Below are 15,001 nucleotides of genomic sequence, written 5' to 3' on the forward strand. Positions count from 1 at the left end.
CCTTCCCTTATCGGATTTATCAGTATTGTACTCCTACGGTATGATCTTATTTCTTTATATTCTTTTATTTTCGATCTTAAAGTCATTGTAACCTCGAATTACCATTGATGAAAATGTTCCTTGTTTAAAAAGAAAAAAAGAAAAAAGAACACAACAACAAAAAATATTGAAAATGTTTATACATTCGAGAATAAAATATTAGAGTGGTTGATCTGCTATCTAAAACAGCTAGAATTGATAGAATTTTAGAAGTGAGTGGTTGAATGATCCACCAATATGTATTCGTACTCAATTAGAGGCCTGTAAGGCACTAATCTCGTCAACAAAATTTCCTTTCAGTATCCAAAAAAAAAAGAAAACATAGTTAGTCTGGCGGCTTCTAGGAAACCTAGATAATCCGGCGGCTGCTAGATAAAATATTTCCGGAAATTCCACCTTCTCCAAGATCATCGAATAAAAATACGCCATGCAGCTGCTAGATAAATCAAAAACAAGATTATCTGGTTATCATATTTGAGTCGCACAACGTAAATGGGAAAAGGTCTGTGATTGCCAACTCAGAGGGTTAAATGCCTGGCAGGTGGAGAGACTAAAACAAGTTTCTCAATTGTGCTCAGCACAGATGTGTAAAATGTGCCGGCCCAGCCCAGCATACGAAATCACGTGTTTAACGTGCTATGTGTTGTGTTGTACGTGCCGGAAATTATGCCATGTCGTGTTGTGCTGGCTATGCCAGAAAAATAAACGTGTTGTGCCGCGTTGTGCTGTGTCAGGCACATTTATTTTATATTTTCCAATATAAACGTTTTCCAAATATTTAGATGTTATGTGTTATTATGAAAATTAGTCAACATAACGATAATAAAATGTCAATAATTTGCTAGAATAAAGGCTCTTTTATAAAATATATACAAAATGTGATGTATTGTGCCATGTTGTGTAGTATTTTATACATATTATGACGTGCTTTCTTAACGTGTTGTGTTGTGCCATGCCACATGCTTATTCGTGTCGCGCTCTGTGCTGAGCTATTGTGCCGATTAGTCAAACCTAGCCCATCCGAGAACATATTCTTTCATGAACTTATTTTTTTTCTGATCAATTTTCCTTCACGAACTTACATTCAGAATTATCGAGAGAAAAGAAGAAAAGAAAAAGTAAACATTTTTGCTTCTGTATTTCTCTATGCAACTATCAGAAACGAAGATCCACTTTTCAACATTCCCTACAAAATAAGCACTATTCCGCCACAAACCTCCTCCCACGGATAAGATATTAGTTGTGTTATCCATCATTTCCCTCAAAATTGAGCAAAAAGAATTTCCCACAAAATTGCTGCATCTTCAAAAAAAAAAAAAAAGGTAAAATTTTCTGATAACATGTATGACCCGCTCCCAAAATATGAGGAAATAATGCAAGGCATCTTCCTAGTCATATTTTTGTACAGGTTTGCTCCTAAACGAGTAATGGACAGAATGAGAATACTCGGATTGAAAACGGTGATGGAGAGCAGCTATCTCAGTGCAATGAAAATCTTTGCTTCTATAATCACTATCCATGTTGTTGCTTGTATAATGCAATCCTTGCATTGATGATACAACAATAGCATACAATCAATATTATTGCTGCAGTTACTGTTGTCGACTGGTTCCAGTGAACTTTGAGGAGAAACTTAAGACCGCATATACACAACTGCATAGCTGCTTAGATGAGAAAGCAATTCACCATTACTATCCCTGTTGTTGATAGTAAGGTGTCTAATACAGGGCAGAATTAGTTGATGAACTGTAGAATTCAGTTTCTTGTACATACTACTCCTCTGCAGTTTCAGAACAAGCATCAATGCCGGTGTCTTGTAAGGGACAAGAATCACTATGACTTGTTCTGATGCAGCAGAGACGGAGCCAGGATCTTTTCACAAGGGGGCGAAGCTAAAAGAATAAACACAAACCATTACAGGAAAGAAATTAAACCAAGGCTATTTAACTTAAAAATTATGAAAATGTTACACGACATTCTTTTAGGTCTCGAAAAGCATCAACAATTGAATCTAGGCTAAATTTTTTGCAATTTCTTTGTCAATATGCACAACCAAAGAGTTTCCAAGGAATTTTTCACTTTACTGCAAAGTCTAGTCTTGATAATTTTCATTGCTGAAAAAGTTCGCTTTGTTGTTGCAGTAGAAACTGGTAGCGTAAGCACAAGTTCAATCACTCGATGTATAATTCCATTCTTCACAATTCCATTTTTCACTAACCATTCACACAAATTAGATATATTCTTTGATTTCTTGACCTTTTTGAAAGAAACAACACTATGCTCATAATATTGAAGTTGTATGTCTTCTAAAATTTATTGGCATATTAGGTAAATGACAACAACTTTGTTCCATTAGTCCATGATAAACATAGAAACAAAAAGAAGAAAATACAGGATTAAGCAGAAGAATGAGCACAAAGATTTTTACCTTTTTCAGATACGCTTTCATTTTTATCCCCATCCACATGTGCAAGCAGCAATTCAATTTGTTTGTGTACCTATAAATAAGTGGGATTAGTTCTTATACACTATCAATCAAACAAAGAAAATAGCACTTATATTTCATAAAATCAAGTAATACACTTCAAATAGTAATTAATCAATAAAAGATCAATCGATCTACACAAACATAGAACCCTGTATTTTTGAATATGAAAGGAGAAAATCCAATTTGAATTTTACATTCAATTCAATTATTTAAAATCAAAATAATCAACAAAAGCAGAAAAATACCTTTAATACGTTCTCTTGATTGCATCAGATGAAAAATTACAGAGGTTTATTTGTTAGTTATTAACCCTAAAGCGGATAAACCGAAAGAATGAGAAAAATATGTGTTTATCTTAATAAACCACGACCTAATACGTGCTAGCTTTAGAAAAAGCGTACGTAGTAACAAGTCAAACCTTCGGTAATCCATCCATCCATTCCTTACGTGGCTACTATATTCTTAACAAACTTATAGAAAAAAATCTCTCTGTCATCTTTAGGGGCAATACTAAGACTTTGGCATCTAATTTTTTTTTCCTAAGTTGTAGAGCCATCTAGTGTTGGGCATGCAGACGAATTAGAACTAAAAGAGTATAGACTGAATTAGAGGGACTTTGGCGCCTACTGATTAGCTTATTCATATACTCCATAATACTGCATTAAACTTAAATCCCTTGTTCTCGCTTCTTATTGGTGCTGAAATTGGATGTGGTGCAAGTGCCGCTGGTGGTGTTTTCTTTTCAGCACCTAATGTTATGCCTGGAATGCCGCAGGAGGTAGTTGCTTGCCTAGATAGCATTCCAACCAAAACCAAAACCAGCACGGCTAGAACATATGATTGGGTTTGAGACATGACACAGAGTCATAAAGCAGTGCAGTTCAGGGAAAAAGTGATAAATTTGAGGCCACAAATTTAGAGGGAACATTGAAATTTTCGTTGAGAGGGGAAACAAATTGAAAATTGAAAATCCACTGTAGTTTATTTCCTCTTTGAAATTACTCCAACAATGGAAATTCCAGATTTCGTCTTTAAATTCTTTTATCCTAATGAATTAAAATATTGTCAACCTTGAAAGCTCTCGCTCTCATTCTTTCTCTCCTTGCAGGCTGTCATATTGTTTCTGTGAGTAAAATACCCATTAGTTTGATTTATACTTATCTCATTTTTCTTGGGTTTGACAGTAGTATTTGCTTAATTTTTCTGTGTAAAACCAGGAAAATGGAATCAGCAAAGAACGCAAATCTAACCAACAGTCAACGTCAAGCCATTTACGAGATGCTTCTCAAACAAAGTGTAGATGGAAAAATGAAGCACGGTACAAGTGTTGAGGTTGCTGCTAAGTTTTCAGTGACCTCAAGAACTATTCGTCGGATTTGGCAGCAAGCAAAACCGGGTATTAGTGATGGATCTTTGGTTGATGTGTCTCATAAGCGAACTGGACGAGTTTGTGTTGAAATTTATCCAAACATGATCTCTGCACAGGCATTCTATCAATGGCAGCAGCGGCGAATATGTCTCCATGAACATGTTATCGAAGAATATATTGCTATCTGATAAAGTGATAACTATGAGTCGTATGGTCAGTAGTCCAATCACACACAATTTCACAGTTCCGAGATATTTGTGGACTAAAAGCTAAATAGAATTGTCAATCAAAAGAACTCCAATTGATTTCTTCTTGGAACATTAATGGAGGTGGTGGAGGAATCATGCTGTACGAGAACTACACCAAGACCCGAGCACAAAAGAAGACCATTACAAGATTGTTGAATAAGTAAATCTACTGGTCATAGATCATTCACTTGGATTACAAAACTGACATTATCAACTTTCAACCATAGTTACTGGAACAAAAATTGAGATCTAACAAACACAACCTTCATTAATCAAAATAGCAATCGACGGGAAGCTAAAATCAAAATCAAAAACATAATCCTCGGTCAAAACAAAAGCTCTTTAGTAAAAGTAGCAGTCTAACAGCAACAAAAACTAAAAGGGAATTTTGTTAAACTGCCCCACTTCCAAATTACGGTTTAAAAAGTTGCCCCGTTATTTTTAATTTTTCAAAACTGTCCCTCAGTTACAGAATCCGTCAAAAGTTAAATATCTATTGGTCAACCAAGTCAACACGTGGTCAAAACTCCACCGAATTTCCCAGTCCATCCCTTGGTTTTTATGACCCGTCGAGAGAGAGGCTTTCATTTTCACTTTTCTCTCTTAGGTTTCAGTTGTTTAGCAGTGGTGATTGAGAGAGAGATTTGTAGATCGTGATTGTTCTGCTATTTTAAGTGAAATCGAGAGTGATTGAGAGACTTAACTTGGGTGTTTGCTTGATTTGAAGATGAACGAAAACGAAAAGAGGAAGAAGGTTGCAGACATGTTAGTTTTATCAAAACCCTATTTTGATTTATTCTTTTTGATGATAATTTCTTCGTTTTGGTGATGATTCTGTAGTTGAATGATGATGTTTATGTTATTGCATGATGAATATTCTACTTTATTCATCTGATTTTGTAAATGTTATATGTTTATAAAGTTAGGTTCGTTAGAAATTGGGTTTGGGAATTTGTTAACAATATTTGAGTTTACCAATCAATTTATTTGAGTATATGATTTTGTTGAATTTATTTATGGATCTAATTTTAATTTGTTCTTCTTGCTGTTGATTCAGTACACACGATCATCATGAGCTTAAACCTTTTGTTTTAATGTCTAGGTGAATCAATATTATCATGCACTAATGATTGTAGTATCTGAAACACTATAGACCAACTAGTTAACAGTATTTGATGCATGCTATTGTTTATGTTTGTAATGTTTTTTCTTAAAATTTCTTGAATTTGGGTATGATTCTAATGTACTTTGTATGCTTATTTTTCAATGTTTCAGTGGAAATACACCATATAGGGATGTAAATTGTTATTGTACACAGAGTCAGATTCAATTTCTATTGAAAAACCTGAACAAAGATGAACTGATCTTGAAGATGCTTGAGCAAAAGATTCACAGTAGGTTATAACTGGAAGATATTGAAACTGTTGATTAATGTGGATGGACAATGGAGTTGGTTGTAGCTTAATGAGTGATCAGGACTGCTTCACATTTTGGGAGAAAGCTGAAATGAATTGTAATGGTTGTTTAGAATTACAAGTAAGGATACTCAATCCAGAATGGGATACTTTGCAGGCCATTATGAACACATCTGAGAAGACTAGAGTGTCAAAGTCACCATCAGTTCCAGTGAGAAGAATCCCTAGACTGAAAGATAAAGGAGTTACAAATTCTACTTCAAAGAATTTGTTTGGTGAGACAGGTGGTTCAAGTACCAAACCAGTTGTACTTGATAGTGATGAAGATGTAGAAATGAGAGCTGCTCAAGATGAAGATATTGAAAATAGACAAAGTGATGAAGACATTGAAGATGTTGGTGTATTTAATCATGATTGTTGGGTAAATCAAGCAATGCTAGATAGAGAAATGGGAGCTGCTCAAGCTGATGACTATGTTGTTTAACTTGAGAACATTTGTAAGGATGAGTGCAACCCTGTAGAGGACCTTGATGCTACACCAATATATGATAGTGATGAAGATAGTGATTGTATGAAGTATGATTCAGAAGAAGATAGTGCTGACTCAAATGATGATGCAAAAAGAAGATAGTGGTGATTCAAGTGATGATGGTGAATAAAACAATGATGAAGGTAACTGTTACACATTATTGATTTATTTTTTTTGGTTTCCTTATTATGCTAACTCATGTTTTTTGTTGTTGTTTAGGTGATGTTGAGAACAAGGATGATGATCCTGAATGGTCCAAGAACTTTAAGGCTGAGAGGGCATTAAACTTCCCTGATGAAGTTATTGTACAAGGAGATAAGGGAAGAGATAAGGGAAAACATAATGGAGGTAACAGTTAGAAGTTATTGTACTAACTCATTTTGGTTACATTGCTTGTACTAACTCATTTTTGTTGTTGTTGTAGGTACTGCTGAAATGAAATATGATGATCCTGAATGGTTGAAGAATTCCTGAGGAAGAAGTTATTTAAGAAGAATAGGAAGAATTGTTCCCAGACCAAGAACATGATGAACCTCTTGACCCCTCACAAATGGTGGTAGGTACATTATTTCCTAATAAAAAGGCATTTCAAAGGCATCTTAGAGCCCATTGTGTACATGAAGAGCATGAATATAAAGTAAAGAAAAGTGATAAGAAGAGACTTAGGGTTTGGTGTCCATATAGAAAAGAATGTAACTGCAATTAGTTTGTGTTTGCATCTAGAGTTAAGAAATAGTCTACCTTTAAAATTATGAAAGTCAACCTCACACATACTTGTGAAGGAAGTTTTGAGGGTAGAAATAGATCTGCAGATGCAAGGTATGTTACTGATGTATTAATAGAAAATTTGAAGCACAGTGCCAAGAAAGTGATTCCAAAACCAAGGCAGATTAAAGAGGATTTTAAAGTTTCTCACAAGACTAAAATTCCTTACCATACTGCATGGAAGGCTAGGATGTTAGTATTGGAATACATGCATGGAAACTATGAAGACAATTTTAAGATGGTTCCAACATTTTGTAAGATGGTAAGTAACTTAGACAAGGACAATGTTGCAGACTTTTCTTACTGTAAGTCTGACAATGCATTTGAAACCATGACTATTAGCTTTGGGGCAGCAATTAAAGGATGGCAAAAAGGTTGCAGGCATATTATTGGGTTTGATGCTTGCCATCTAACTGGTAAGCATGGAGGTGTATTACTTGCTGCAACAGGATTAGATGCAGAAAACATATTAGTGCCATTGGGAATTTGTGTTTGCAAGTCTGAAACCATTGAGAACTAGACCCAATTCATCACTGATTTGAAGCCAGCAATAGATGGTCATCTTATGCCTCCTACCTTCATCTTAGATAGCCAGAAAGGCTTACTTGAAGCTGTTCCTGCTGTATTTCCTGGCAGGCCTCACAAATATTGCTGGAGGTATGTTGATTTCTTAGTTTTCTTGTATGTTCACTGCATCTTATGATTCTTTAGGTTTATTGATATATTTGTATGAAATACACTGCATACACTTGTATAAGAACTTTAAAAAGTACTATAAAGGGCAAACTTTGAACAACTCATTGTGGAATGCTTCCAAAGCATACAAAAGGCATCATTACCAGTAATGTATATTTCCAGGCTACTTTCATTTTTTTATATGTAAACTTTTTTGCCTGTCATATGTAAACATTTTTTACTGTCATATGTAAACATTTTTGAGTGTTATATGCAGCAACACATGGATGCTTTGAAGGCTGAAAATCCAGCAGCACATCATACATTTTGGATGCTGGTCCTGAGTCTTTGTCAAGAGCATTCTTTGATGACACTTGTAAATGTGAACACTTAAATAACAATTTTAGTGAGTCTTTTAATGCAATGATCCCACACATTAGGGACAAACCTATCTTGTAGAATAGGAATCCTTTATAGTCAGTTGGTGAATGCTAAATGGCATGAAAGGAGGCAAGAGGCTGAAAAATGGCCAGATGAAGGTTTGTTTCCAAAGGCAATGAACTTGATAAAGAATATGTGCAAGTTAACTGGTCCTTTTGATGTCAATCCATGTGTTTTTGGAAAATTATATGAAGTTACATCTATTCACAATTCTGTTTTCACTGTTAATTTGGAAGAAAAAACATGTTCTTGTCTTCAATAGCAGCTGAGAGGGTTTGTATGCATACATGCACTCTGCGTATTGAAAGGATACAGACCAAAATGGAATAAGTAAGTTCACAAGTTCACTTTATACATTTATTTGTCTTTTTGCTCTTGTTAATTATTTACTTTTTGTGTTTGTTAACCATTACTTTTGTTGTTGAACAGGTACTGCTCTCATTACTACTTTGTGGCAGCATTTAGAGCCACATCTGAAACCATTGGTTGATGTCAAAGAATGGGTCAAGGTAAGCACTTTAAACTAGATCTGAAACCAGTAAAGCACTATCTTGGTAGTTGTACATTTAATATTCACAATATTCTTCTTTATATAACATGTATGATTCCTTTAGGGTTTCATTTTTCATTTCCCTTTATTGTTTGGTTGCAGGTAGAGATGGAGCTAAACCCTCTTAAAAGTGGCAGGAAAACAGGAAGGCCTAGAGTTAAAAGAAGGAGGGCATATGATGAACCTCCACCACAACCCAGAGTCTACAAATTTCGCAGGTGTGGGATTGGAGGCCACAACAGTAGGGGATGTTCTGGTGGTGCTGTTGGGCAGAACTCTAAAGCACCTAGATAAAGAACTCAAGTTGATGGTGCAACTCTCACAAGCTTTGATAAACCTGCAGCAACCTCTTCAAGATCTAAGAAGAGGAAATCATATGATACTCCAGGTGCATCTACTTCAAAACCAGCTGGAACTAAGAAGCAGAAAGTTTCTCAAAATTTCAGAAACGTTAGATCTGTTAAACAAACAGTGAGCCAGACTATGACAGATCCTAAAGGAAATACAAAGAAACCTAGTAAGGCAAAGAAAAACTAAAGTTGCAGTTTCCTTTTTTTTGGTATCTTTTATGAATGGTTAATTTGTGAACTTTAAGTTATTGTAAGAATGTAACGGGTTGTGAACTTTGGTCTGTTTGAACATCTTTTGTCATGTTATGACAGGATATGAAATGTAGTAAACTAAGTTCTTAAAGCAACTTCTTACATATTACATATGGAGGTTTTTTCCTAATTGCTTACATATGGCAGCCATTTGGGTTGCAGATTCTCTAACCCTGACTTTTGCAGCAATGTAGAGGACATCTGAAGCCCATCTAAAAGATTCACAATCTTGACAGGAAAGGTAAGTTATATTCTTATTGTGTTGATTTTTGCACATCTTCAGTATGAGTTTGGATTTGCAGGTTGCAGAAAAGCAAACCTGATTATGCAGTGGACAATCATTGTAGCAGTGGTCTTCTTCTCCACAAGCACAACAACTTTTTGTTGATGGTAACATAATGTCCTTGGCTTTACAGTGGTCTAAAGCATCTTCAAACCATTCAAAGTATACAGGTTGGTATTGTGCACTTGAAGAACATTTTTTCATAGTTTTCAGTTGTTGTAGATTTAAGTAATGCTCTCACACCAACACATGGAATATGCTTGCACCTAGAATACAGCCAAGGACAGACTTGTGTGTCATGATTTCCTTGTTTACACATTGCACAATCAATCATGCCTTTTTTTCCCTTATTCTTGATGTTGCTAATACTTGGAGATTCATTCTGACCACCACCCATTACTTGTTTGCGTTTGCTAAGTTTGAATTTGATGAGTGACTTAAAAAAAATGGTTTGATTGATATGAATGAATTAGGGTTCTTCTCTGGTTTTTATAGGGTGGAGAAGATGAAGATAGCCGTTTTTTTGTCAGCTTAATCATGGTCGTTCATTTTTGTATGCACAGGATCATGCCACGTGTTTTCTGGCCGTTATGTTACCTGAGTCCGTGTGAGTTGCACGTGCGAAGAATTTCCAGCCTTGTTACTACTGTGTGTGTGAGATGCACGCTCGAGGGGTGTATAAGTCATTTGTAAGGTGCCAGCTGGCACTTAACCATCCTAACAAGCCGTTACTTTATCAAAATTCCCAAACTAAAACTACTTGCAGCTCACTGTTCCTGTGGTGCACAGCATGCGCCTCCCTCCATCTTGTTGAATCTGTTTCAGCAATGCAAAGTTAAACCATACACACACACTAGAGTACCAGTAAAGACAAGTTCAGTTTGAACTTCGCAGAACCAGCAATTCAGAGTTGAACCATTAATACAAACACTAGATTTTTTTTTGATTGTATAAACACTACTAGATAACAGTAAGGGTCCATCTTTAGATTGAAAAACTTACATCTCTTGGATCTCTGCCGCCCAAGGTCGTTTTGTAGGATCAGTAGATGTGAGAAGAACAATAAGCTCTCTGTAACGTTGATCAACTACTTCGGGGATGATACCGTGGTCAACAAATTCCTTGATCTTATCAAACCTATCCCAAGTAAACGTACACTCAGATAACAACTCCAACAGTAGAATGCCCAGGCTGTATATATCTACTTTGGCAGCAGTATACAAGCCTTGTCCTAGCCTGGTTGAGTGCAAGTCAACATCCCCAATTTTGGCTGAGTAGAGAAAAAACAATATGATTATTCAATAAAAGATTAAACACAGATATATCCTACAATGCAAGTCATATTATTCGGATCTTACCTATGCCAAAATCCCCAATTTTAATTTTGGATGATTCAGACAGAAAAATGTTGCTTGATGCCAAGTCTCTGTGATAAACTTGTTGTTGATGCATGTAGACCACGGCATCTAAGATTTGTTTAAAATACTCCAAGCCAGTCTGTTATTCCATTGTACCAAAGCTTTCAATGTCATCGCATAGACTCCTTGGTTTAACCAAAAATATACTAGGTTAGTTTCTGCTCAGTAAATACATAACTCTTTAGATTTCAAACGTAGATACACCAAAAATAACTCTTTTAGATCTTAAGTTACCTGTTACAAAGTTCCATTTGGATGTAAATTGACATAGGAATTGAGCTGGGCTGATCAAGCTCACAGAGATCGAAATAGCATGCAACTTTTTCATCATTAAGAAGTTCACCAAATTTGATTATTCTGAAATCCTTTTGTTCAATATCATCAAATTCAACCAAGGAAGTGAAGTATTTGACTATTCCTGGGTGTTGTAGTCTCGACAGGGCTTGAATTTCGCTGTAAGTCACAAGACAAGTTAGCATTATCCATTCCACTAATTACTCATTCTAAAATTACGAATGCACTTATAAAAAGAAAAAATCTAGAATAGGAAATGATCCTTACGGGATTATTAGATCTTTTGATCCGACAAAACGGATCCGTTTCACGGCATAGTCTTGCCCATCTAGTTTATGGGTACACTTGCGAACTTGGGCATAAGCCCCTGAACCAATGGTAGCTCGTTCCGTAAATTCTTGTTCGTAGCGTGACTTAAGGGATTCCAAGAAATTCTTCTCTGCATCATTAGCTCTTTGAATTGCCCTCTCGTATTCTTGCTTCAGGGTTTCAAACCCCCACACCAGCTTCCTTGTATCTCTTCTTATTCAATGGGGTTTCAAGTAGAATCTTTCGTTTCATTGAATAAACGTCCGTGCTAATAAAAAAGAAACAGAAGTAATAGCAGTTAGATGAAGGTGTTGAAGAAGAAGAGGGATTTGAAATTGTGGCCACAGGATCGATATTAGGCTGATACCTAGTTAGACTCAGTAATTTCTTGTTATCTCAATCGGTGAAAAAGCCAAAATAAAACAGAAGATATGTTTATCAATTCTTCAGTAAACTTAAGACATAAATCATCATATCAATCAATGTAAATGAAATGTAATTATACAATTATGTACACGGTAGAAAGGAAACAATGTCAAATCAAGTATATCCCTCATACTAGCAACTTATACAACCTGATTCTAACAATCGGAACAAAGACATACTTGATTCAAAGCATAGGAAAAAGATGAATTCTATATTTATTAACAAATCTTTCATCTAAGCATCTGATTAGAAAGTTCTGGTGTCTACAACCTTCAAACAAACTTTGAATCAAAACTTAGTTAACATCAAAACAAAACAAAAAATGGAAGAATTGAAGAAGGCTTACTTGCTTGATGACAGCACTCAGTTGAAATGTAAGAAACCCTGGAACAAAAACTACCCTCTAACTATATAACCGAATTAGGGCTTCTGCTTGGTGATTGCAGAGGAGAGAAAATACAGAGAATAAAAAGGAGGGGGGAAAGAGTATCAAATGCTGAGAACTTAAAGAAAACAATGTGATTCTATCGTACGCATTTTTCAAGGGCGTATTGCGCAATCAGTAGGGGCGTTTTTTCGCTCTGAGAAATTGATTTGATGAAAAAAGTTGAGATTATATTTGTATATCGTGCATGAAGAAGATGATGACACTGTACCGTACTTCTTTGTTTTTTCTTATAGCAAAATGCCCTTGTTTAGTCCTAAATTACGAAAATAGCACTACTCACCCGCCTGTTTTCTCCCACAAATACCAAACCAGTCACGAAAGTGGATAGGAATGTTAATTACATGTAAAACAGGGGGTATTATAGTCAACAGTTTAGGACAGTAACATTAAATACATGATAGCGATTGAGTCGTTGCTGGTAAACAGACCATTTACGAATCTCTCTCCGGAGTCTAGAGTCTAGACTAGAAATCATAGATGATGGAGCTTTTGGATGTTCAGAGCATATGACTTAAACAGTGGTTCTATATGAGCCGCCGTTCAAACACGATAAAAACCGAGCGCACACACAATGGGTGGGTCCCATCTCCGGGAGAAATGCAGGGTCCCGTTTTAATGATTGAATGTGAGTGTGTTGTTTTTTCGTTGTTCAAAACCACGGTCCAAACATAATTTGTGTGACTTAAAAGGGCTTTGGATTGACAAATGGCCATCAAAATGTGCTTAGCCTAACCACAGTGGACGACCAAAATCAAAAATTTTTGGTCCAGAAATCAATCAAAGCCGAATGGATTAAAGACTAAAAATTAGAGTATATTTGGTCTGAAATCTGGAGTATAACTATGTTTAGTCGAGCGGACATTAAAAATGTGCCTGATACAGAGCGTAGATATAATGTCCATTTATAGCAGTGTGTAAGTATAAAATCCGTATGATGGTGGGGCGAACATTATACTTACGTTTGAATCAAAAGCAAGTGTAAATGGGGCGAAGGTATAATGTGAGTCTGATGAGAGGCGAACATTTAATGTGAGTTTGAACCAGTCGGGGGTATAATGTGTGCTCGGTCAAATTTTACTCGTGCACCGTAGCGTGACAGCACGGAGTAAACCAAACTTTTTTAATTTTTTTTTGTTTTTGCTCTTTGGTTATGCTCGCACCACTACAGTTGCTCTTAGGGAATAGAATAACAGGAACGGAGCCATATCTTTTCACAAGGGGGAGAAGCAAAAAGAATAAACACAAACCATTACAGGAAAAAAATTAAACCAAGGATATTTAACTTAAAATTATCAAAATGTTACACGACATTTTTTAGATCCCGAAAAGCATCAACAATTAAATCAATGCTAAACTTTTTTGCAATTTCATTTTCAATATGCATAACCAAAGAGTTTGCAGGGAATTTGTCATTTTATTACAAAGTCTAGTCTTGATAATTTTCATTGTTGAAAAAGTTCGTTTTGTTGTTGCAGTAGAAACTGGTAGCGTAAGCACAAGTTCAATCACTCGATGTATAATTCCATTTTTCACTAACCATTCACACAAACTAGATATATTCTTTGATTTCTTGACCTCTTTGAAAGAAACAACACTATGCTCATAATGTTGAAGTTGTATGTCTTATAAAAATTATTGGCATATTATGTAAATGACAACAACTATATGCTCCATTAGTCCATGATAAACATAGAAACAAAAAGAAGAAAATACAGGACTAAGCAGAAGAATGAGCGCAAAGATTTTTACCTTTTTAGATACACTTTCATTTTTATCCCCATCCATATGTATGCAGCTATTCAATTTGTTTTCGTACCTATAAATAAATTGGATTAGTTTTTATACACTATCTTTTTTTTTTGAAGGGTTAAAACAAACGCCATTTGCTTTCTTATACACTATCGAACAAAAAAAAATAAAAGTTATATTTTATAAAAATCAAAAGATATACTTCAAATAGTAATTAATCAATAAAAAAATCAATCGATCTACACAAACATAGAACCCTAGATTTTAAATTTGAAAGGAAAAAATCCAATTTGAATTTTACATTCATTTCAATTAGAATTTTACATTCATTTCAATTATTTAAAATCAAAGTAATCAAAAGAAGCAGAAATATACCTTTAATATGATCACTCTCTTGATTGCATCACATGAAAAATTGCAGAGATTTACTTGTTAGTTATTAACCTTAAAGCAGATAAACCGAAAGAAAGAGAAAAATACGTGTTTATGTTAATAAACCACTACCCAATACGTGCTAGCTTTAGAAAAAGTGTAAGTGGTAACAAATCAAACCTTCGGTAATCCATTCATCCATTCCTTACGCGGCCACTATATTCTTAACAAACTTAAAAAAATCTCTTTGTCATTCTTGTATATTTATGATAATTGATTTTAGGGGGCGGATACTTGATTTTCTCCCTAAAACCAAGGAATTTAACCGGTAATAATGAAGATTTCCATAATTTCTCCTCCCCTATTGTGATACATATTTTCGTCCCTGAGAGAGTTAGTCGGCGGCAAAACCTATGTCGCGCGGGAACGACGCTGCTAGCGGTTATTTTTGAAAGTTCAAATTTCTCCAACAGCTATATTTGGTTTACTACTATATATATATACACCCTTTCATTTAACCTCTTCACCTCATGCTCTATATACTTTTCACCTCTGTACAAATTCTTATAATTTTTTAGTAA

The 15,001-nt window shown here is 35.2% G+C and overlaps 1 protein-coding gene and 2 long non-coding RNA genes across 3 annotated transcripts; all 3 read right to left on the minus strand.

The window, feature by feature from the left end:
• Nucleotides 1-1,394: 1,394 nt before the first annotated feature.
• On the minus strand, nt 1,395-2,838 carry LOC113352943. Its single transcript, XR_003360998.1, has 3 exons — nt 2,773-2,838; nt 2,468-2,537; nt 1,395-1,931 (listed from the first exon to the last, which is right to left on the minus strand). It is a non-coding gene; the product is annotated as an uncharacterized LOC113352943 (long non-coding RNA).
• Nucleotides 2,839-8,818: 5,980 nt separating this feature from the next.
• On the minus strand, nt 8,819-10,856 carry LOC113350623 (interferon-induced, double-stranded RNA-activated protein kinase-like). Its single transcript, XM_026594760.1, has 5 exons — nt 10,763-10,856; nt 10,407-10,674; nt 10,176-10,220; nt 9,260-9,333; nt 8,819-8,934 (listed from the first exon to the last, which is right to left on the minus strand). Exons 1-5 carry the CDS (start codon nt 10,854-10,856, stop codon nt 8,819-8,821), a joined length of 597 nt encoding a protein of 198 aa, XP_026450545.1.
• Nucleotides 10,857-11,432: 576 nt separating this feature from the next.
• On the minus strand, nt 11,433-14,490 carry LOC113352944. The gene is made up of 3 exons (XR_003360999.1): nt 14,424-14,490; nt 14,049-14,115; nt 11,433-11,693 (listed from the first exon to the last, which is right to left on the minus strand). It is a non-coding gene; the product is annotated as an uncharacterized LOC113352944 (long non-coding RNA).
• Between the last annotated feature and the right edge of the window lie 511 nt (nt 14,491-15,001).

This window comes from Papaver somniferum, chromosome 2, assembly GCF_003573695.1.
Source record: "Papaver somniferum cultivar HN1 chromosome 2, ASM357369v1, whole genome shotgun sequence".
In the NCBI taxonomy this organism is placed as follows: Eukaryota; Viridiplantae; Streptophyta; class Magnoliopsida; order Ranunculales; family Papaveraceae; genus Papaver; species Papaver somniferum.

What these genes read in the sequence shown, in the direction of transcription:
- LOC113350623 (XM_026594760.1), bottom strand. Translation starts at nt 10,856, where the DNA reads ATGCATCAACAACAAGTTTATCACAGAGACTTGGCATCAAGCAACATT. An exon ending in AATTGGGGATTTTGGCATAG is followed by an intron (nt 10,675 to 10,762) that starts GTAAGATCCGAA and finishes TTCTCTACTCAG; the next exon opens with CCAAAATTGGGGATGTTGAC. An exon ending in GCGGCAGAGATCCAAGAGAT is followed by an intron (nt 10,221 to 10,406) that starts GTAAGTTTTTCA and finishes TTGCTGAAACAG; the next exon opens with ATTCAACAAGATGGAGGGAG.